General features: G+C 39.6%; 1 protein-coding gene across 2 annotated transcripts in view; it reads left to right on the plus strand.

The window, feature by feature from the left end:
• Nucleotides 1–24,879, plus strand: part of CSMD2 (CUB and Sushi multiple domains 2) — an 801,202-nt gene that overhangs the window by 497,487 nt on the left and 278,836 nt on the right. The window contains exons 8-10 of one of the 2 annotated variants that reach the window (XM_075264669.1): nt 2,599–2,686; nt 5,011–5,135; nt 17,766–17,887. The exons of the other annotated variant lie outside the window; for it this stretch is intronic. Coding sequence (XP_075120770.1) covers nt 2,599–2,686; nt 5,011–5,135; nt 17,766–17,887 — 335 coding nt within the window. The remainder of the gene's footprint in view (nt 1–2,598; nt 2,687–5,010; nt 5,136–17,765; nt 17,888–24,879) is intronic. 2 annotated transcript variants of the gene reach the window in all.

The following is a 24,879-nucleotide window of genomic DNA, read 5'->3' on the forward strand; positions in this document are numbered from 1 at the left end:
GTAATGGGCACGGTCCCTTGTTAAATCGCATTATATCATTCAATCACTCAATCCACTCACATCTTCCAGTAGCTTTAGCATGCAGTCGTTGACTACGGTGCTGACCTGCTATATTTTTCTGTAGACTTTTGTTCTTCCTATCTTCACTAAAATCTTTTGTGCTTCTTTTCCGGCCAAAAGAGATTTCCTGATAATCTATTTCCTTTCTAAATGACAGCTGATAATGTCAGGAGACTTGACCTCTGTAGTCACATGAAATACATTGTACACACCATCACTAATACAAGCAAGAGTTGAAAATACTTGGAAACTGTTTCAACCCACCTCATGTGTAATTTTCTTTGTATATGACTTTGATTTTGTGTTATCACAGTCCTTACATCTCCTAACATCTCTCCTTGTAACTACTATAGATGGTTCCTCTCTTTCATTTTCGTAACAACATCACTACTTGTCCCTCAAACTTTCACTTACGGTATTTTATCCTGGATTCTACCATGGTGTATTTTACCTTCAATAGTTTCTCGTCCTGTTTCTTTTGTATTACCACCTGTACTGAAGCCAGGTGATGTTCTGGTCTATGTCACACTCCCTTGTCTTTTACTCTGTGGAGGTTCAGTAGAAGCAGACATGACATACCAAGGACATCACATTCTATAGGTCATATCCGAGTGAGCATAGGTCCATCACAGCTTCCCTTTCTAAAGTCATCAATATAAAACTTTCCAATGGCTTGGCATACGGTAGGATATTTCTAGGGAAAGCATAATATAAAATAAAATAGCAATCCTAAGATATCAATATTATCAGGTAGTACTTTTCTCACGTCTTCTTTTTTTTAAAGAAGTGACCATTTTACATTGCTTTCCCACTGCATGTTTGTGACTGTCGCATTACTGAATCTTCTTTATTCCATCAAAAAGTAGGCTTTGCATAATATTCATCTTCAGATTGCTGTTTTGTCTCTTATGTTTTGCTATATTAGCTTTTAGCTTCTGTATACTAATCTTTGACTTACCACATCTAACTATTTTCACTCATCCTTCGCCCAGCACGCCATCTGAACTTGGCTATATCACATACATTTCTTCTAAAGTCAACCTAACCGTACGTGGTACTGTTCTGTGCATTGAGTGTCCTGGCTTTACATCACATCCATTCACAATGTGCTCATTTTTACTTGTTCTTCCTTTTTCAATGTTCATTGTTCTTTTACATTCAATTTAGCTATGATAATGCATCATTTGTTTAAAAAAATGAGAATTCAATCAATGTTATATTGCCTCTTAAATAATCCTTTTAAAGAAGAACCCTTAAAACCGTACTGTTATATTCAGCATACAGAGTAAATATATAAATATATGTATGCTCCTTCAAAAATAATCCAATCTGCTATCCAAATTCAATAACAACCTCACGAGGTGGAGAAATTGTGATAAGACTCTCTGTTTTCATATCTTTTAATGCTGCTCTTAAATCAAGTATGTCTAAATTCATTACCGACATGACCTACTGAGGATGTTTGGGGATTCAGTGTTAGCAAAGAGAGCTGGCACACTGCATCTGTGGTATATAATGCATGGAATAACATTCAAGCCAATGTTCTTGAACACAGCTTTTATGTGTTTTTGAGGATGCTTGGATGTTTCCATTGGGTTTACCAGGCAAAACTCTGTGACAAAATGTTGGCTGGATACCAGCATTTCTAAATCAGTCCTGGGCTGTGGGGCACATAAATGTGGTGATATAAAGTATCTGAAAGACTGTAGTGTATAGTGAATACGCTGAGTGTAATAATATATTCTAGTTTGTGTCTTGTTGCTTAGAATTCATTTCCAGTTTGGATCATACCACTTACACTTATCCATGCGGCTGTTAGGAAATATTCCAGGTAATGTTTCCAAATAATGGAAACATACAGAACGCATATCCACATGCTATATCCTTCCACTGCGCTGGTGATGTTAGTGTCTGTGAGTGTGAGTGTGTCTGAATGAGTGCTATCGATAGGTTTCTAGTCTTCTATTCTGGTTGGAAATAACTGATCTCCAAATATTAAGATATGTCCAAGGAAAAACATCATCTTTACCAGTTTTAACAAACTACATCACAATCTCTTTCAAGTCTTCAAGATTAAATTTCTTAATCAACCATTACTCAAGGATCCTGGAAGAAACAATGAGGTCTTGATGCGTTATGCCTTTGTAACAGATATATACCTCCAAACAGCTCAGTAGAATCAAGTCTTCTTCTGTTCTAGATAATTGGTTTCTTCTGAGCTGAATGGGTGATCGTACTATAAAATGGGTAAAACGTTATAATAGGCTCATTGATATTTATGAAATTGCTAAGTGATAAAAATGCATTTTCCAAATTGCAATGTATGCTTGCATCAAAAGGGAAGCGGGAGGGAAGGTTTTTGGTTTGGAGAGCAAATCATGTTCATTCAATTACCTTATTTGTAAGTGAAACATGTGAAACCCTAAAATGCCAGTTGCTGTATACTTATGTGATTACATTATCCAACAGCCTTGCTGTTGCAGTCAGCCGTGTGTGGAGTGATTCCTCTCTGTGTATGCTCTCTCTTTTGCATTTTAGTAACTCAGGTGGGTGTTTACCAAGGACACCACTTGTGTCCCGACCCAGGAACTCCAGAACATGGAAAAAGAATAGGTTCAGATTTCAGGTGAGAGGACTTTTTTCCTGCTTTTTAACTCCTTATTACCTTTATTTAGCTTATAGCATTGATATAAGCATCTGATTGAACAAAGGGTGTTTTTGGATGCTAATGTATTTCATTTAAATATCAACTTTAACTTTGACATCTAGAATTGTTAGAAACTGTATTAAGTATGAGGTGGGCTCCCAGTCACAAGAAAGAAGAGACCATCACACTTTAGTGAGTGCTTCCCCATTCTTGACATCCACTTTTTTTCCATTACTGATCTATGGATTCTTTCTGGTGATCTTGGGGATCCTAGAAGGTCTCTTGTTGCATTATCCTGATGTTAGCTTTGGGAAGGGTAGAGGTATACTGGTTTTGAATGAAAAAAAATTAGCTGGTGTATAGAGACAATTTGTTCACTGAAAAGTAATGCAACTTAGCTCTTCTCCATGATGAAAACTATCATATGTCAACCAAACCAGACTTCCATTTGTAGACAACTGTTTTGAGGTGCTTACCCTTCATCACCTTCATTACCTTGTATGCAATTTAGGAATGGGGGTTGCTAATCAAAAAGTTTCAGCTAGTGTATGTTGAGTTATATACTGTATAGTCAATGCTAGTAGTGAAGACCATTACCCTCTGAAACAGTTGTCTACAAATAGATGTCTGGTTTGGCTAATAGGTCTCATCCAGAAGGAAGAAAACTAATGTGCATATCTGTTAGTACCAAAGATCCAGTGATGATTAAAGGTTCCTGCATGTTATATTTTTCGATCACAATTGCATATTACATGATATAACAACGTTGTCTCACGTCTTTCACTTGTATACGCTTATGATGCGCAAAGATTACTAAATGTGCCAGCCTTAGATGCCACACAAACTGCGAAGCTCCAAAAGTTTCTAGATAAAGCTATGGATACGAGTGACAGGGTCCATCAAGATCATATTTGTGTATGTTATGCAGCAGTGCAGATCTGAAAGTCACAATTCATTTCCATTTTCTATATGTGTAATTCAGTGGAACGCCATAGAAAGGTTAATGCATTGTTAGTACTGTAGTTTATGCATTTTGTTATTTTTGTTGTCTTTTAAGCAATGATGAATTGTAGACATTTTGCTACCGCATAGAAAAGGTCAAGGAGCATGTTCAATATAGTTTCAGTAGAATAATCCCAAATATATGAAAATAAATTGATTTCTGCAGTAATTTATGTTACAGGAACCACATGGTATATTTATTCTCTGATCTATTTTCCATATTCCTGTGTATTCATAAATCATTGCATTCTCCTGAAACATCATGCCAAAATAGCAGCATAAATACAGATTTTAACTGTTGTAATCAGTTGAAGCATTAGAAATCAATGTACTTTTTATGTCTGGACACCTATGTGCTTTCACTAAATCTTCAGTTTTTCAGGGCATCCAGAATAACCTGCACAACATAACCAATGTATAGATAAAATGGGTAGACCTAGACAGCCTTTTGCATCCAGTCCTATCAATAAGTGCCCTGCTCTATCATACTACCCCTGTAACCTTTCCCCTAAAAGTAATACTATAATGAAAATGAATACATTCTGCCGACAGATGGGGCTTGAGATACACTGAAATGCTATTCTCAGTTCCCTAGCTACGGAATCATCTAGAAGATTTGTAATGGCCGTGATAATACAATAAATCATGAAGCTGCTGGGAAATACTGGATATCAATATTATACATTATGCTGTTTTTATAGAAAGAGGGAGAGAAGAGTCGATATTTATCAAACATCTCTTCAGCATAGAAGATTGGGTTCTGAAATGTTATCAGGTGGAGCAGGAAATCAATGTCGTACAAATGCAGGGGTTAATTTAGCCCCTTCGCAGTTGGTGGGAGCTAATGTGTTTAGGGAATTGGAAGGAAAACGCATCATGAGAAAATCTCATTCCTGGTTATTGAAGAATGTAAATACAAACTATTGGAATGAAATTTACCCTCAGAAATGTATCTTGTATCTATCATTGTGTATTAGGATTTCTATTACCCCTACTATCCATCAGATAACAGTACCTGCATCATCTTCATATGGAAGGTGACCCTTACCTACTCCAATAATAGCCACAAATCACATATTGATGGGCAAGTAAAAAAGTGATGCTTCTATCTATTCCCATTCATTGAAATCTTACATTTTGCTTTTGCATACAAGCAGATAGGGAGGTTATTTGGCATATTGTATATTGTGGAATCTCCAAAGTTCATCTCCAAGTGCTGTCCATTTTAGAATAGTTGCATCAAATTTGTGAGGTTAGTGAATCCTTCCACAATCCTTTTACACATGTGTTATTCCTGATAGGCTTGGCTCCAGCATCCAGTTCCTGTGCAATGATGGTTACGATCTTCAGGGTTCCAAAAGCATCACTTGCATGAAAGTAAGCGACATGTTCGCCGCCTGGAGTGATCACCGACCCATTTGCAGAGGTAACAGCAAGGAAGTAGTGTCTTACAACGTATGTTTTTGGAAGTGTATTCCAAGATATATATCTTATTGTGGCAATATATATATATTTTAACTATGACACATTACAGAGATTTTGGATTGGTTGATCAGCAAATATTAGTTCTGCAACGTACTGGTGAAAAAGACTGCATTATTATATACTATATGTAGCAGTATACTTTGTAAACTGTGAATGACCAGGGATTCTTTACACTGATAATCTACTCGTATATATCCCCATAAACCATGACCCAGTGCACTAGTGGCATTATTAATATAATCCATCTGGAATTCCATAGCATGACAAGTTGTTAGAATATCTACAGTTCTGTGGCAAAAGTTGTGCCATGTTATGTGCTGCTGACCTGCAATGACTAGATTTCCCTTAATGATCTCTAGGAAGTGAATCGCTAGACTATCCTTATAGGGAGCTCTGTGCTATCTCAGTGAGACAAAGCAGTAGATATCTTCTGCCCTTGGGTCATCTGAGGTTATTCTAATTAGTTCTTTCTTATGACTACTGTAGATGTGATTTCACATTCTCCTTTACCCTTGCTACTTCCATTAGAACTGTAAAATGTCAGGCACTTAAAGCGTTAATGCTTGATCACACACATTCAGCCTCTCAAGCTGGTCATCTTTTTTGCTGCTATGCAAGCAAGTAATGTACACTGTATGTGCTCCCGTTGACGTTTTGGAGTCACCAGCTGTGAGCAGTAGAGCATATTGTATATGACAAGATGATTCTGACACCCATCAGTGCTGCAGTGTCATAAAATAACTGTAGCTGTTGGTGGTCCCTTGAGCAAGAGTGGACACCAGCCAGCCCTCTGTACTACTGGACTTAACCCTGATTCTAATTCTAAATATATTACTATGCAAGTATACCACCATATATCCATCCGTGACCTTTAAAATATCTTACTAAAGTTACAGTACCTCCATTAGTGCTGCCTACTTGAACAAAACTCCCCCACCCTATGAAAATGAATCATCAAATGTCCTTGTTCATATCAGGACATCTAAGCATTCTAGTCATTCTTCCTATGGTCTGTTGCTTGATGGCGGGTGATGTCTAATGTCATTCACAGGCTGCACAAATTCTTGGGCACAACTGAAATTGCTGCATGTGCAGAGTGTTTGCCTTTGTGTAGGCAGAGTAATCAGTTTTGGTCTGTAAGTCTCGATGACTTAGGAGTGAGCCCGGGATTGGTGCATGCGTAGATGAAAATTGATTGCTCCACCACACAAACACTTTACCCATCTGCTGGTTCTCAGCTCTACATCAATCAGTGAAATAGGTGTAGGCTTAAAGGGGTTTTTCAGGCAAAAAAAAAAATTTCAAAAAAGGTCTGTTAGTGCTATCATTGGGTTAAATAGTGCACCCAAATACCTTTACCAGTGATTTCTGGGTAAATATATTTTATTTAAAGGGAGTAAATTGGCTGTTAGGTGGATGGAGGAGGTTTATCTTAGTGGTAAAATTTTAATTTATCCCTGACAACCCCTTTAATGAAGATTGACCAGGCCCAGTGACTAAGCCTTCACTTGCATATGATGCAGATGTTTTTTATTCTTTATTGTTGGTTTGTTTCTAATTTAGTTATTATTGAGAAAAACTGAAAAAGAGGTTTTACAGTAATAACAAAACAGATAAAACAAGGGTCAGCAATACAATAGCATACAAACACGCAGGGTGATGCCCCAATTGGACAATATCACAGGTGCAGATCATCAAACATACTCAGGTCTGAGAGATTAGCAACAAAGGAATGAAACCGGACAAGTATGTATAATATACTCCGCTGGAAATGATGCAAGCATCGGGGGGGGGGGGGGGGGGGGTATGAGGGGAAGAAAAAGAGAAAACAAACAAACAAATAGAATGCAGTGGAACAGTATAACCATGCATAGCTCATTGCATACTCATGTAAGGGATCAATACATACTCAAATGATGCTTATAGGGTAGTCCCAACTGCCTCAGGTACTACCTGCCGTACATAGACGGGAGCAAGCTCCAGACTTAATTGGGGATTGTTATGGGAGGGTATGGAGGACCATTAATAAGCGGATAAGTGCCACTTTCCAAATAATCAAACCAGAGTACCCATCTGGAAAGGAAAGTGGAATATGTGTTTTTTATGTACCAACATCCTTTCTAGAGTGAAAGCCAAGTTTACATGGTGGTTACGCTCCACCACCGTCAGGCAAGGCACACATTTCCATTGCCGTGCTATCATGGCTCTGGCAGCTAAAATCACCTTACCCAGTATGGTGCACATGTCGTTCGAGAGGGATTCAGCGTCCAGAAAACAAAGTGCCAGCCCCAGTGATATTAAGACTTGCCAAGGAGCACATGAACTGAAAAACAGCAGATCAGAAAGCCAGAAATGAAGGCCTAAACTAACTGACCACAACCCTACCAGCAGAGGCTTGAGTAAGAAGGATCTATATGTTTTTTATTCCTCAATACATACCAGTGTTCAAATAAGGCAGGGCAGTTTGGCACTACCATCGTAAAGCTGAAAATCTGCAATGTACACAGTGTAGAACTGGGTTTCCTTGGCCCCACCAGATGAATTATTTGAAATTATTTATTATCCTTCTATACAGATCATGTCATGCACACTACTTATCTATAAGGTCTAATAGGATAATGAACATAGACGAAACGAAATAGACTTTATAGACAAGTGATTTACTCCAAAAGCAAATAAAAATAATATTGCCATCTGCTGTTTTTTGGAGGCCGATTTTTATGTCAGGACATGGGCCAGTCCAACCCTCCAAGCTTGTCCTTGTGGAGGCAAAGTGATCACTTTTGGACTGTGCATCAGAAGTGATCTCAGGACCAATGCAAAACTAATTCCTCTAACTACTCATGGTTCGGCTCCAAATTTATTTTTTCATACTGATGACTAGAGATGAGCGAACAGTGTTCTATCGAACACATGTTCGATCGGATATCAGGGTGTTCGCCATGTTCGAATCGAATCGAACACCACGTGGTAAAGTGCGCCAAAATTCGATTCCCCTCCCACCTTCCCTGGCGCCTTTTTTGCACCAATAACAGCGCAGGGGAGGTGGGACAGGAACTACGACACTGGGGGCATTGAAAAAAATTGGAAAAAGTCATTGGCTGCCGAAATCAGGTGACCTCCATTTTAGACGAATAGTGGATTTCAAATCCGGGTCATATGAGAATGTGAACTTTGTGACTATGAGACAGGGATAGCTGTACAGGCAGGGATAGCTAGGGATAACCTTTATTTAGGGGGGAATGTTATTAAAAATAACTTTTTGGGGCTCTATCGGGTGTGTAATTGTGATTTTTGTGAGATAAACTTTTTCCCATAGGGATGCATTGGCCAGCGCTGATTGGCCGAATTCCGTACTCTGGCCAATCAGTGCTGGCCAATGCATTCTATTAGCTTGATGAAGCAGAGTGTGCACAAGGGTTCAAGCGCACCCTCGGCTCTGATGTAGCAGAGCCGAGGCTGCACAAGGGTTCAAGCGCACCCTCGGCTCTGATGTAGGAGAGCCGAGGGTGCACTTGAACCCTTGTGCACCCTCAGCTCTGCTACATCAGAGCCGAGGGTGCGCTTGAACCCTTGTGCACACTCTGCTTCATCAAGCTAATAGAATGCATTGGCCAGCGCTGATTGGCCAATGTATTCTATTAGCCTGATGAAGTAGAGCTGAATGTGTGTGCTAAGCACACACATTCAGCTCTACTTCATCGGGCTAATAGAATGCATTGGCCAGCGCTGATTGGCCAGAGTACGGAACTCGACCAATCAGCGCTGGCTCTGCTGGAGGAGGCGGAGTCTAAGATCGCTCCACACCAGTCTCCATTCAGGTCCGACCTTAGACTCCGCCTCCTCCGGCAGAGCCAGCGCTGATTGGCCGAATTCCGTACTCTGGCCAATCAGCACTGGCTAATGCATTGTATTGGCTTGATGAAGCAGTGCTGAATGTGTGTGCTTAGCACACACATTCAGCTCTACTTCATCGGGCTAATAGAATGCATTGGCCAGCGCTGATTGGCCGAATTCCGTACTCTGGCCAATCAGCACTGGCTAATGCATTGTATTGGCTTGATGAAGCAGTGCTGAATGTGTGTGCTTAGCACACACATTCAGCTCTACTTCATCGGGCTAATAGAATGCATTGGCCAATCAGCGCTGGCCAATGCATTCTATTAGCGTGAACTGAGTTTGCACAGGGGTTCTAGTGCACCCTCGGCTCTGCTACATCAGATTGCTACATCTGATGTAGCAGTGCCGAGTGTGCATCAGATGTGTAGTTGAGCAAAACTGACTCAGCACTGCTAAGTCTGCATTCGCATAGGAATGCATTGGCCAGCCTTCGGCCAATCAGCGCTGGCTCTGCCGGAGGAGGCGGAGTCTAAGGTCGGACCTGAATGGAGACTGGTGTGGAGCGATCTTAGACTCCGCCTCCTCCAGCAGAGCCAGCGCTGATTGGCCGAATTCCGTACTCTGGCCAATCAGCACTGGCTAATGCATTGTATTGGCTTGATGAAGCAGTGCTGAATGTGTGTGCTTAGCACACACATTCAGCTCTACTTCATCGGGCTAATAGAATGCATTGGCCAATCAGCGCTGGCCAATGCATTCTATTAGCGTGAACTGAGTTTGCACAGGGGTTCTAGTGCACCCTCGGCTCTGCTACATCAGATTGCTACATCTGATGTAGCAGTGCCGAGTGTGCATCAGATGTGTAGTTGAGCAAAACTGACTCAGCACTGCTAAGTCTGCATTCGCATAGGAATGCATTGGCCAGCCTTCGGCCAATCAGCGCTGGCTCTGCCGGAGGAGGCGGAGTCTAAGGTCGGACCTGAATGGAGACTGGTGTGGAGCGATCTTAGACTCCGCCTCCTCCAGCAGAGCCAGCGCTGATTGGCCGAATTCCGTACTCTGGCCAATCAGCACTGGCTAATGCATTGTATTGGCTTGATGAAGCAGTGCTGAATGTGTGTGCTTAGCACACACATTCAGCTCTACTTCATCGGGCTAATAGAATGCATTGGCCAATCAGCGCTGGCCAATGCATTCTATTAGCGTGAACTGAGTTTGCACAGGGGTTCTAGTGCACCCTCGGCTCTGCTACATCAGATTGCTACATCTGATGTAGCAGTGCCGAGTGTGCATCAGATGTGTAGTTGAGCAAAACTGACTCAGCACTGCTAAGTCTGCATTCGCATAGGAATGCATTGGCCAGCCTTCGGCCAATCAGCGCTGGCTCTGCCGGAGGAGGCGGAGTCTAAGGTCGGACCTGAATGGAGACTGGTGTGGAGCGATCTTAGACTCCGCCTCCTCCAGCAGAGCCAGCGCTGATTGGCCGAATTCCGTACTCTGGCCAATCAGCACTGGCTAATGCATTGTATTGGCTTGATGAAGCAGTGCTGAATGTGTGTGCTTAGCACACACATTCAGCTCTACTTCATCGGGCTAATAGAATGCATTGGCCAATCAGCGCTGGCCAATGCATTCTATTAGCGTGAACTGAGTTTGCACAGGGGTTCTAGTGCACCCTCGGCTCTGCTACATCAGATTGCTACATCTGATGTAGCAGTGCCGAGTGTGCATCAGATGTGTAGTTGAGCAAAACTGACTCAGCACTGCTAAGTCTGCATTCGCATAGGAATGCATTGGCCAGCCTTCGGCCAATCAGCGCTGGCTCTGCCGGAGGAGGCGGAGTCTAAGGTCGGACCTGAATGGAGACTGGTGTGGAGCTATCTTAGACTCCGCCTCCTCCAGCAGAGCCAGCGCTGATTGGTCGAGTTCCGTACTCTGGCCAATCAGCACTGGCCAATGCATTTCTATGGGGAAAAGTTAGCTTGCGAAAATCGCAAACTGACAGGGATTTCCATGAAATAAAGTGACTTTTATGCCCCCAGACATGCTTCCGCTGCTGTCCCAGTGTCATTCCAGGGTGTTGGTATCATTTCCTGGGGTGTCATAGTGGACTTGGTGACCCTCCAGACACGAATTTGGGTTTCCCCCTTAACGAGTTTATGTTCCCCATAGACTATAATGGGGTTCGAAACCCATTCGAACACTCGAACAGTGAGCGGCTGTTCGAATCGAATTTCGAACCTCGAACATTTTAGTGTTCGCTCATCTCTACTGATGACCTGTTCACAGGATTGGTCATTAGTATTTGATAGTTGTGGTCTGGTTGCCAAAAGCTACTGGCTGACAGGGGAGCACACGCAGCACTACTCCTATTTAAAGGGGTTGGCCATTTTCAGACCAATATTGACAAACAAATTTACAATAAAAAGATATACAATTTTCCAATATACTTTCTGTATCAATTCCTCACGGTTTTCTAGATCTCTGCTTGCTGTCATTCTGTTACTTCTAGTGGATAAAACTCTGACCATGATCATGTGATTTACGGTCCATGGTCATGTGATGAGCACACAGGTGCCGCTCGTTATAGTGACAGCACAGTAATCAGACATCTGCCTGGTAATCAGCCGTGCACCTGTGTGCTCATCACATGACCATGGACCGTAAATCACATGACCATGGTCAGAGTTTTATCCACTAGAAGTAACAGAATGAATGACAGCAAGCCGAAATCTAGAAAACCTTGAGGAATTGATACAGAAAGTATATTGGAAAATTGTATATCTTTTTATTGTACATTTGTTTGTCAATATTGGTCTGAAAGTGGCCAACCCCTTCAAGTAATAAGAGTGATGCTGCGCTTTCCTCAAACCACCTCTATGCGGTGAACAGGGCTGTTGTGCAACTCCTTATACCTGAATTGATCCATGCAAAGGTTTCAAAGGTAGGGCTCCACTACCACTTAGGCATACCTGACCTGCCCAAATTATAATGCCCCTGCAGTTGCCCCCACAGTATATATTTTCCCTCCAGTTACCCCAGTACAATGGATCAAACAAAGTAAAAAAAAAAAACGCTAATGCTCACCTTTCTGTATTCTCCTGTTCTCTTGTGTGTTTGGTCTGTCCCAGAATTTTCCCTGCCCCTGTCCCTAGGGAAAATTTTCAATTTGAATCTCTGTCAAATTCTGACGCCAGTAACTTTTTTATATTTGTGAATGTATACAGAGTTGTCTTTTTTTGCGGGACAAGATGACATGTTAATACATACCATTTGGAGGAATGTTTATTGTTTTGCTCACCATTTTATTTTATGTATTTACTTTGGGGGGGGGGGCAAAACAGAGAAAGTATGAGATTTGGCTATTTTGATATTTTTCTTTTTACTGCTATGTTTTTAATCATATAGGGTGATAGTTTTTATAGTTTGGGCATTTTTTGATGTGGGATGTCTAATGTGTTTGTATTTTTATACATAAAGAATTGTGCCCACCACCACCACTGATCCTGAGAACTGGGTCTTTTTTAACCCTGTTGTGAACACATCACTTCAATGGCAATGATGTACTGTAGAAGTGCTGTACTTCACCTATTTCCAACACTGTCATTGAAATGAATGGAGCAGGCGTGAACCTGCTTTTACAGCAGCTACATCCACATTGGGAATAATATAACACACTCCCAGTACCATATATCCACAATATATTCTCTATGGTTTTAACACTTTTGAAAACTTTTTCTCTTTTACACTATTTTTTAAACTTTTTTATGCCTAAACCTGCAATGTACCATAGAGTGCAATACCACTGTATTGCAGTCTGTACATTCTTGTATAAGTATTACTGAGGTTTGACAAGCAGGCCTCAATAGTTGTATTACTATGACAAGCCAGGTTGCCTTCACATGGCTCTAGGCTGCCATACTAGCCAGATGGCTACTGTGATCTGGTAGCAAGAGAGCAGTACCAGCAACAACAGGTAAGGGTGAAGGAGGATTATCGGTGGCCTTATGGCATTTAATGTCTGCAATCAGAAACAACTTTGAGCATGGACATTACCATTGTATCTCCATTGTGTAATACTTGACAGTTAGGGGGAACTCACACGTAGTAAAGTGGTGCGCAATCTGGCACGTATGCGCGTGTCAGAAGTTTGCGCGCTCAAAAAAGATCCCATTGATTTCAATGGGGATTACGATCATATAACGCGCGTTATTTTGCGCCTGTAATTTTTGCGGCCGCAAAATTACGGCCACAAAATTACGCGCTGCTAACTTCTGACACGCGTATACGTGCCAGATTGCGCGCCACTTTACTCCGTGTGAGTTCCCCCTTATAGTACTCACTTTGCTTGTGAGCGTGAGCACGTGACATACTCAAACTCCTTATGGGTGAATTAATAAAATTAATTTGGTTAATCGCCCAGCCCTACAGGAACAGCACCTCAGGCCTGCAGGGCTGTCCCATGGGGGAACCTGCTGTGATAGACCTCATTTCAAGTACACCGTTGGCTGTGTTTAAAGTAGCTTAGACCCTGACAGATCATATACTGATAACCTATCCTGTGGAAATCGATATGGTACCGGACAACCCCTATAATGAAGATTGACCAGGCCCAGCGACTAAGTAGTCACTTGAGTCTTCACTTGCATATTTTGCAGGCGTTTTTTAGTTTCAAAGATATTTATTGAAAAGTATCAAAAATACAAACCATAAGTCACATATAAGAACAATGACATAGGATAGGGTAAATGACGCTGCAATACAGAGAGCTGAGAGATAAAGGGGACCCTGCCCAATGGAAGGAGACCAGCCAACCCACTTGACCATATAGGCAGATTATACAGTCCTATGAAAAAGTTTGGGCACCCCTATTAATCTTAATCATTTTTAGTTCTAAATATTTTGGTATTTGCAACAGCCATTTCAGTTTGATATATCTAATAACTGATGGACACAGTAATATTTCAGGATTGAAATGAGGTTTATTGTACTAACAGAAAATGTGCAATATGCATTAAACCAAAATTTGACCGGTGCAAAAGTATGGGCACCTCAACAGAAAAGTGACATTAATATTTAGTACATCCTCCTTTTGCAAAGATAACAGCCTCTAGTCGCTTCCTGTAGCTTTTAATCAGTTCCTGGATCCTGGATAAAGGTATTTTGGACAAACAATTCAAGTTCAGTTAAGTTAGATGGTCGCCGAGCATGGACAGCCCGCTTCAAATCATCCCACAGATGTTCAATGATATTCAGGTCTGGGGACTGGGATGGCCATTCCAGAACATTGTAATTGTTCCTCTGCATGAATGCCTGAGGATTTGGAGCGGTGTTTTGGATCATTGTCTTGCTGAAATATCCATCCCCGGCGTAACTTCAACTTCGTCACTGATTCTTGAACATTATTCTCAAGAATCTGCTGATACTGAGTGGAATCCATGCGACCCTCAACTTTAACAAGATTCCCGATGCCGGCATTGGCCACACAGCCCCAAAGCATGATGGAACCTCCACCAAATTTTACAGTGGGTAGCATGTGTTTTTCTTGGAATGCTGTTTCTTTTTGGACGCCAAGCATAACGCCTTTTTTTTTATAACCAAACAACTCAATTTTTGTTTCCAAAATGAAGCTGCCTTGTCCAAATGTGCTTTTTCATACCTCAGGCAACTCTATTTGTGGCGTACGTGCAGAAACGGCTTCTTTCTCATCACTCTCCCATACAGCTTCTATTTGTGCAAAGTGCGCTGTATAGTTGACCGATGCACAATGACACCATCTGCAGCAAGATGATGCTGCAGCTCTTTGGAGGTGGTCTGTGGATTGTCCTTGACTGTTCTCACCATTCTTCTTCTCTGCCTTTCTGATATTTTTCTTGGCCTGCCACTTCTGGGCTTAACAAGAACTGTCCCTGTGGTCTTCCATTTCCTTACTATGTTCCTCACAGTGGAAACTGACAGGTTAAATCTCTGAGACAGCTTTTTGTATCCTTCCGCTGAACAACTATGTTGAACAATCTTTGTTTTCAGATCATTTGAGAGTTGTTTTGAGTAGCCCATGATGCCACTCTTCAGAGGAGATTCAAATAGTAGAACAACTTGCAATTGGCCACCTTAAATACCTTTTCTCATGATTGGATACACCTGGCTATGAAGTTCAAAGCTCACTGAGGTTACAAAACCAATTTTGTGCTTCAGTAAGTCAGTAAAAAGTAGTTAGGAGTATTCAAATCAATAAAATGATAAGGGTGCCCATACTTTTGCACCGGTCAAATTTTGGTTTAATGCATATTGCGCATTTTCTGTTAGTACAATAAACCTCATTTCAATCCTGAAATATTACTGTGTCCATCAGTTATTAGATATATCAAACTGAAATGGCTGTTGCAAACACCAAAATATTTAGAACTAAAAATGATTAAGATTAATAGGGGTACCCAAACTTTTTCATAGGACTGTAGATGGAGATAGTATGGCAGACAGGGGATATTGGACATATTGATCCAAGGTGCTCAAATTTTGCCAAAGATATAATGGCATTCATTTTTTTCGTGAAGCATTATGGAACCAACTCGCTGCATCTCATCAGTTATAGAGAGTTACATGACTTCTTTATGTTAAATTCAATATGGAGATGTGCAGCCATGAAAACGTACTGGAGCAGTTTATGTTGAGCAAAATGCAAGCAGCCTTCTTATAAATCTGTAACTATAGACTGTTTTATGATAGTCTGTAACTGCTGGTCCAGACAGAAAATACAGACTGCCAAGCATCTTATTTTATGTTATGACTTCTATAGTATTGGAATATTCCTACCTATAAAGGTGACATTATAGGAACTCTAGGACAGAATATATCAATGTATGTACATTTTTATTATATTATTGCAGGTTCACCATTATTATTTTTATGACAAAATCTTAAGAGAATGTTTAGTATTAGAAAGGTGTTCCGGTGTAGTAACAATGTTACGTTGCAAGATGCTGTAGATAAAGCAGACTTGTATTGACTTTGGAAGATAATTAATATTTGACGTATTGCACCAGCACCCTTTACTCCATGTTGTGAAGCTGAGAAATACCCTTGTGCAACCTGACGTACGTGTCACAGAAGTGTAGCAATGCGTCTGTCAATCTGCCAGGCTCTTTGTAGGGAGTGGTGATGAGGGAGCATTAACATTGCATTAAACATAAGAGCAGGACGAGCCTGACTGGGGCATGATAAATTACCAAGGTTTTATAAATGGAATGAAAAATAATTGTCGGTGCCTTTTGTACAATAATGAATGGGTCCTCTCCTACTCCTCTGCGCAATACTAGCTGTCACAAGGTCACCTAGAAACATATTAACCCTTTTCCTTCCTTCGGGAAAGGTTTAAAAGCACGCCAAGAACTGTCCTGCGGAATGGTGGCATGGGGGCTCATTAATTAGCATTCCTTCTTGTCAGTGAGATTTTTCAGCCAGCCATCGCATTTCACTGCAGCACTGTCCTAGCAACACTTGATATTCAGAGCCACACACCCACCCCAAACACACTCCACGCACAGGGGAGGTGGAGACAAGCCTAGCAGTCTTCATTGGGAAGAATGAGGGAGCCAGAGTCTATCCAGATCAGCTGCTTCTACGAAATGTTCCCCCTCCCATTCTTCTCCATGAGACTAGCTGAACAGAAAAGTCTGGTTTAACCTTTCTTATGCCAGATGTTTCTATGTAGCTTGGGGCACAGTTTATCCTGCTGTTAATCTCCTGGCTCCTTATATATGTAATTGCATCCTTGGGTTGTCAGGCAGAGTGACGTCTGACTGTTTCGCGACAATATAACACCTAATTTTGGGCCTCGTCCAATTCCCTGGGTCTAGTGCAACATTGTCATGTACAAAATGACCTTAAATCCATTGACTTATCCGCAGCGCAATGGCAACTGATTATGCTTACAGCATTGACCATCTGTGCTTGGTATACATTTCTAATTGTATAGTCATTTATGGAGATCTTTCAAAATTCTCCAAACTGTGAGACACAAATTTATTGTGAATCTCAACCTTAGTGAATCGATTGTGCCATCTCTAGTCATTTTGACTAATGTGTCCTTATGCATTTATGATACAGATCCCACTACTGTATACACAAATGCAAACACTTTAGTATGGAAGGGATTCAATTGGTCTGCAAGAGAGTGGGAGAAAATGAATATTTAAGAAATTATATTCTATTTGTCTTGTGGATGATAACTCAGCTAGGAAAAAACAGCATGTCCTAACCGAAAATGCTATAAAAGGGAAATATAGCTTTAAGATGGCCATATACATAATATTAAAAATTTAGGCAATTTTGGCCAATGATTGTTTAAAAGAATGTGGTCCAATGGCAGATTTTATATTAACCATGTTGGAGGTTTCTTCCTGTCATTCAGCTGAAATTAAAAATCTAGCAGATCATTTTCCAGTTTTGCACACTCAGAGTAAACTGTCCTATCCCTGATCAGGCCATTTAGCTTATATAGAAGGTGAGATCATTAATACTAACATGTCCACCATCGATGTGTTGGTCACATTGCCGAAGACTTTTATGTCATGTATATGGCTAGCATAAGATCAATATGGTTTCATTGCAAATACAATCCGTATTCAAAAATCCAAAAATATATGTCGGATAACTGACATTAAATTCTGAACAATAAATTCCAGAGTTTATGTTCAGATAACCCAATAGATTTTCTGATCTTACCCTACAGCAAGAATGTGTGACGCTCATCTTCGGGGGCCATCAGGAATCATCACATCCCCTAACTACCCAGTCCAGTATGACAGCAATGCACACTGTGTGTGGATCATTACAGCCATCAATCCCTCTAAGGTAAGCTAGCGGTGTTAAGAACCTGTGGATATATAAGCCTGGCTATGCCTATGAATGTGTATTTTTTTATGCTTGATATGTGACCATTATTTCTTGTATTCATTATATGTGTATAGAATATTAGAAATAATAAAGGAAGATACTGGGTACGATAATCATGTAAAACTACTTGGCTTAGGCCTTCTATTCTATTTTCCGTTGTTCTATATTAAAGCACAACAGGCTATTATTACACAGGTTTTTACATGAAACACTGTGACGTAACATTCAAGCTCAGATATGTTTATTATGCACATTATCTTACAAAATGCATTCAAATGAGACATATTAGGAATGACATCCATACCTGGGAAACATACATATAATCTATGCGTAGCATTATAGTCAAATATATATAATTTATGGAATATGTTTGTCCAAGTCTACTAATGATGTAATGTGCCCAATGAATAAACAGCCATATGTGACATCCTATGGATAACGTGAATAACTGAACTTAAAATTTCATGTATAGTTGCTAGATTTAATGGGTACACTAAGCTGCTAAGACCTTACTTCTGCACCAGGTAAGCTTTGATCCAATAAAGGTCTTGGAGTTTTTTGTATGGAATATGATATGTTAACACATATGGACATATAGTATAAAACACCAAAGGCCTCTTTTATTGCCTGTCATATTGTATAAGAGATCATAGCTGTGGAAAACCAGAGTTTATCCATTTATACCAATGTATTTGTATTACTGAATTGAAACTATACGCATGACAGCATTATACCTATGTACATATTTTAGCTGTGTGCTCTCCTATACTCTTGCTATACCCGTACTAAAATGGATTAGATCTTTTGAATGTATTGTTATGTACATATAAGAATATAACAGGATTTCAATGCTGCATCGGGTTAATCCCAACTATGTATTCTACTGCATCTACCTTTCTAAAAATCTGATTTTAGTGATCCCTTCTGTATGTAATATACATTTGCAATCATTTTCACCTACTCTGCTAAACAGGCTAAAACAATGTTGTATGATATGCGAAAAAGGAATTGCTTGAGAAGGCAACCTACACATTTTTGCTTCTTCCCATGCACTGAATTTACATCCGATAAAGTGTGGCTTAGATTGAAATATCTAGATTGTAATAGTCATTTCAGTAAATAAAATTAATCTCATGTGAAAATGTTCAACCTTTCAAGCAGTAGCGAGTAAATATGTATTGGGATCTTAGTGGGAAAATGCCAAATAATGGAAGCTGCGAATTAGAACTTGGCACATAGCACAAAGAAGCTTCCTTTGTGAAGTTATGTCATTACTTCTGTAGCAAATAATGAATATCAGAAGTCACTATTTATATTTCCATTTCTTACCTGCAGTACTTTGTAGCCCTTTTATCATTTCTATAGCAGGTACTAAATGAACACATGAGACACTAATTCTACTATTACTACTCCACAATGTTATTACAGATTCTATTCTTCTGCATGTGATAAACATACCAAAAAAAAAAAAAATCACCAACCTGTTTCAAGAGTTTGTCAAATATCTTGCAGACTTACAAATAGGTCTGGCTTTCCATTTCTATGTGTTTCCCTTCTACAGTTGCACTGCCATGAACTTTACAGAATCTCAATTTCTGAGAATACTGCAAAATGCAGAGGTAGCAGTTCTGAATACATAAGTATCAGTTTTACCCATTCTTTCATTTTTATTCCTCATATTCCCCAAGGCTTTCCATTTCTAAATAAAAATGGTAAAGTTGACTTTTGGCCTTGTTAAGTAATAAATGTGCCATAATTAAAAATCACTATGATAACATATCCTGTAAACATAACCACCAATAGTTGGGAATTAACTATGCTGAAATGTGGAATGGCTGTCACTTGCGCCTTTGGAGATAGTGATGAGAATAAGAATACCCTAATATATTAATCTACTTGGCACTCCAGAGGTTTTTAGATGCACAATTCCAAAACGTTCTATTGTAGTATGCAATCCAAAATACATGTGTGCAACAAAAGACCAGCAACACAGATTAGTATGGAAAATGCGGTTGGAAAGGAACCATGTTCACCATATAAATTGAAATGAACGGTTTTATTAGACAATTCAAACACAACGCGTTTCGGGCGTATACCTTGCCCTTCCGCAGGTGCAATGGTTCTTTACTGTCGGGAAGATTGCTTCTTCTTTTTCAAAATACATATGTGACGTGTTTCGCTTCACTCAATGAAACCTTCATCAGACACGGATTTTAGGGAGAGATGAGGATGCAAAAGAATGATCGTGAAAGCTGAAGAACAGGGATGCCGTATTTTGGAATTGCGTATCCCAAAATCTCTAAAGTGCCAAGATCATTCATATATTGGAACATGGGGTGGATGCCTGTTTGAGCACCCTTATCTTTCCTTCACTCGAATATCCTGGTATATTGTTAATTGTCTCCTAATCACAAGATCCTGCTCTGTGATATAAAGGGATTCTGTATTTATTCCTCGAGGCATATTCAACTGCCACCACCATGTTAAAGAGCATGCTTTTGTTATATATGTCACTTTTGTAGATTTGGAGAAAAACAAGTCTTATTCATATGATACAGTTGATGTATTGAGGCTGGGCACTGATCTTGCTGCTTAAGCCAGATGGGTGATGTCAGGCTCAACTCTCACTGCACGAGGTGGTGAAGGCAGGAGGTGGTACAAGAGTGGCATGAGCAGTGTTCCTCGGTCTACCCCCAGTACACCAACTGCCTAATTTACATAACATTTTAAAGTTTCCCAAATCTACAAAAGTGATAGTGCTTAACCTCATAGATGTTACTGTCAAGTTCCTAAAAACATAACAGGTAAAAGGAACATAAAAGAGGAAATCCAGACTTTAATGATGGACTCCAGCACCACTCAATCCTTACTGTGCTTGCTTGGTAGTACCTATAGCCAACCACACCTTGAACAACAAAATCCAAACCACTAGTGTTGCAAATGACATTTAGAATTTGTTATCTCATCATTAAAAAGAACAGTCATTTTAACCACCAATGGCTTTCTGCAAGTCAGATGAAGAACATGAGTAACATACAATGTACATAATTATACAGCCTCTATGTATTTCTCTTTATTATTTCCTGTGTATTGCCCCTATCATCATAGCAACTGCAAACAGCCAAACCTAGTAGAAACATATCATTCATGTTACCTATAAGGCGTTCCAAAGTTCCAGAAATCAGTACCAGAAGTGAAACATAATGCCCCTGCTTTACAAGGCAAACCTCTGTATAAAAACAAGTCATTTTCCCATGACAGAACCTCTTTAAATACTGTATGCTAAAAAGTCATTTGAAGAAAGATTCTAAGCAGCCACATCAGTAGATAATCTTCCCTAGGGACTGATGCCTGGTTCAGAATTTTATTGTACCCCCCCATAACACTAAATTATTTCCATTTCCCCAGAATTTGATGGGAGCAGATCTGATCACCACTGAGAAATAACGATCTCTTAACTTCAATTTACCATCACATTGCAATTAAACAAAATTCTAATTGCAAAGCTGATTTGATTTAGGCCCAACGTCCAATTAAGTGTAAAACATGACTTGCGTTACGAAGCCGGAGAGAGTTGAAAACCTAGAAGTTGGGCTCTGGAATGTGACTTGTGTGGTATATAGTTATGAACTTGTTATTTTGAGCAATATTAAAAACCTTCCATTTAAGATCATTTGAATTTAGTTGGCAATGATAAGACTAAAGGAACTAGTGTCTAGAGATGTTGTATAATGTTCTCTCCTGGGTAGAGAGTGCTGTATTAATGAATCTGCTGTTGGCTAAAAACAATGGTGGGTAACCACTTTGGTGTTTATTGATAAATATGCCCTGGTATGTTCTTTGTAAAAAAAAAAAAAAAAGGATGATAAATGGATGCTAAGTCTTTGGTCTTGGGATAAGCGTGTTCTCCTGAATTCAGTTCCTACCAGAACACTGACTCAATTTGAATCAATGTCTAAGTTCAGTGACAAAGCAACATGTGACATACTGTATGTTACAGATAGAATATATTATGTAAATGATGGTAGTGCTTTACCTCTATGATGCCCCCTTCTGCTTCAGATGTCCTCGGTGCCAATGTTACAACTTTCAATCAACTGACATCACTTTCAGCATTAAAGACAATGACTGCAGTATACAATCTTGTTATGTTAACAAACTAAGTCAAATAGACCCTACTCAAATTATGTCAAGTACCCCAAAGTTTTGATCACAAACTAGATTTAGCCTATTTTAAGCATAGTATAAGGGAATTATGTTAATCCCTAGAGACATGGCAGATTTAACTATTTGTGCTCATACACAATAATAGGACTAAGGACTAAGTTGGCAGGATTTAAAAATAAGTTTAATGTACATAAAATAGAGTTTTTGTGAGCTTGATAATGCTTAGATTTTGTAAATGACAGAATTAAGCTAGCCATACACATTAGCCACTGACCAACCAATCATTTGACAGCTATTCTTTCTGATCCTTGTTACACTTATATGCACAGTTTGGATGAGTGTGCCTGTAGAGTTGGTGGTAATAGGGGAAGGGGTGTAAATTGCTGCCATGTACCCCTGGTGATGTTCCATATCTCTTGGGCCAAAAAGGATGGGGCAGATGGAAATTCAACATACCTTTTCAAAGCATTTTCCATCAGAATAGAGTCGAGACACAGGCCATAGATATGAGAGGGTTGGCTGTTTCCACCAAAATAAGAGCTGAGATTGATCCTCTGCATAGGGCTGCCATTAGTATTTAAAGGCTATGGACACCATTGTCAACTTTTTTCCCATCACACATATATATTTTATGCTGTCATATAAAGCTGTATGCACATTGCTAGCAAAGGAGACAGTGAACAAAGAAGGAGGGAGGGGAAGAGCTTGCTCAAGCTGCATAGGTGAGAACAAAACAGAGAAGAGATCAACACCCTGAGCCAAAAGTCTCAACTTAACAAAGGTTGTATATTGTAAATAAAGATTGCTGAATGCGAAAATAGGAATGCTCAATGCAGAAAAGCAGATAAGTGCAACTTTTTGCTCTAGGAACTTAATAAGACTTGAGTTTGTATGCAGAAATATGTCCATAACCTTTAAGGCAAATGCTTTCCAGATCATTGTTGTACCATATAGTTGTATCCTTCAATACTTAAAACATGTCAGACAGTTGTAATATCTTGTAAGGGCTCATTCACACAGGAAAAGAGAGGGCAGATTTTGGTGCTGAATCCACCAGAGAAAAAAATTAATTAATTAATTTGGGCCTACACCAGAGCGGGAAGCTGCAACAGTCGCGGTAGGCAGTTTGGTCCTATTCTGATGCGGTTTCCCGTGTCAAAATCAGGACCAAAATACGCCATCCCTTGCCCCGTGTGAACGGGGCCTAAGAAGAGAGATTTTGTTGAAGAGGAGGATAGTTGTCACTCATATACCTAATAATAATGTACTTAACATGTACAGTAGAGGTTATCCAAGGGTGAAGTTGTATAGACCAGGAAATATGTGGTTTTGTGGATAGAATTTTTGATTGTCACCATTTTATTTCTTCAAGATATTTAGAATATTCTGTTTCTCAAAAGACAGATGATAAAGTAACTACAGAAAAAAAATAAATGAAAAATAAAGTATATAACATTGTACCAAATTTTGTTTTTGAATGCAAAGGTGTTTGCCCACTGTAAAGCCTTCTTCAGGAAGTGGATTGCTTTAGTGATAGTCCCCAGGACCAGTCCAGTCCTGGCTTAATATGGTGCATATTTACTTTGGATAGATATCTTAACCTGGCACCACTTTACCTGAATGCATTCAGTGAGGACAGGAGAAGCCAGTCTGTGTATGATATATTAAATCATTGAAAGAATTACTGAAACCAAGTGTTATCAAACGGTAACAGATCGTAAAAACAGTTTGCCCAGTGTACAATGTAAATCCTTAGTAAATTGCTGCTTTTAAAGGCCACTGTGGTTGCAAGTGTATGAGTCAAATGTGGCATCATCCTGTGATCTTCTGATATACTAGGCAGCGTCCCAAGAAACAGGTTACTGAGATGGCAATTGCCATCTGTCTTTGGCTTTCATAAGCCTAGATGAAATTGGAATACAAGTCATTTTCCTGGTGACTTAAAGCAACTAGAAAAAACATTGTCTCCTTACCCTGTGTGAAGGTTCAAATATATGTCTCTTTTCAGTCTGTAGGGACCCTGTTAAGAGGTGAGGATATAAAACATTGCTGCTATAGGATTTTACTTAGGATTTATTTTATTAATATTAATAATAGCGTTATATGGTTACTCAGCTCTCATTATTTTGTACATTTTCACAATTGTTCTTCTTTTTTATAATCCTCATTTTTTTCAGCCAGAGTAATCTTGTTCATTAAAGTGAAGAGTAATAATTTTCTGCTATTACAATGCTTATGAATATGGTCCACTTCTAGGGATTTTGGTGAGAGAAAAGAGTTTTCATTGTACCAGTAATAAAAGTCTTGCCAATGGAGGCTGTCATGCTCAATGGTTGTGTGGGCATGTCTCATAAAAGATAAGTTATCCCTATACATATGGCCTATTACTACATATTAAAAGTCATTTTATGTGATTCAAGATCATTTAGTTAAATTGTACCTATTAAGACTATGTCTTCCACTTAACTGGGATATCGTGTTTACTTGTGATTTGTTCTTTAGAAATATATAGACCCTCAGTTAACATGGAATCCAGACAGAAGCACTGTAGGAGACATGAAGCATACATGGTGCCCATTGAAAATGCCTGGTCTTCAGGATAAACACTCATTGTACTCATCCTCTTGTAGCTAATTTAAGGGGAATGTGTCTCATAAAATGACCTATGTTTTTATGTTATTTTTTTATGATTTTATTTTAATTTTATATATCACTTTCTATCTATATTTTAAGGTACTACATTCTGCACTTTTCACTGTTGCCACTAAACTTAAAAATATACT

This window comes from Leptodactylus fuscus, chromosome 2, assembly GCF_031893055.1.
Source record: "Leptodactylus fuscus isolate aLepFus1 chromosome 2, aLepFus1.hap2, whole genome shotgun sequence".
NCBI lineage: Eukaryota > Metazoa > Chordata > Amphibia > Anura > Leptodactylidae > Leptodactylus > Leptodactylus fuscus.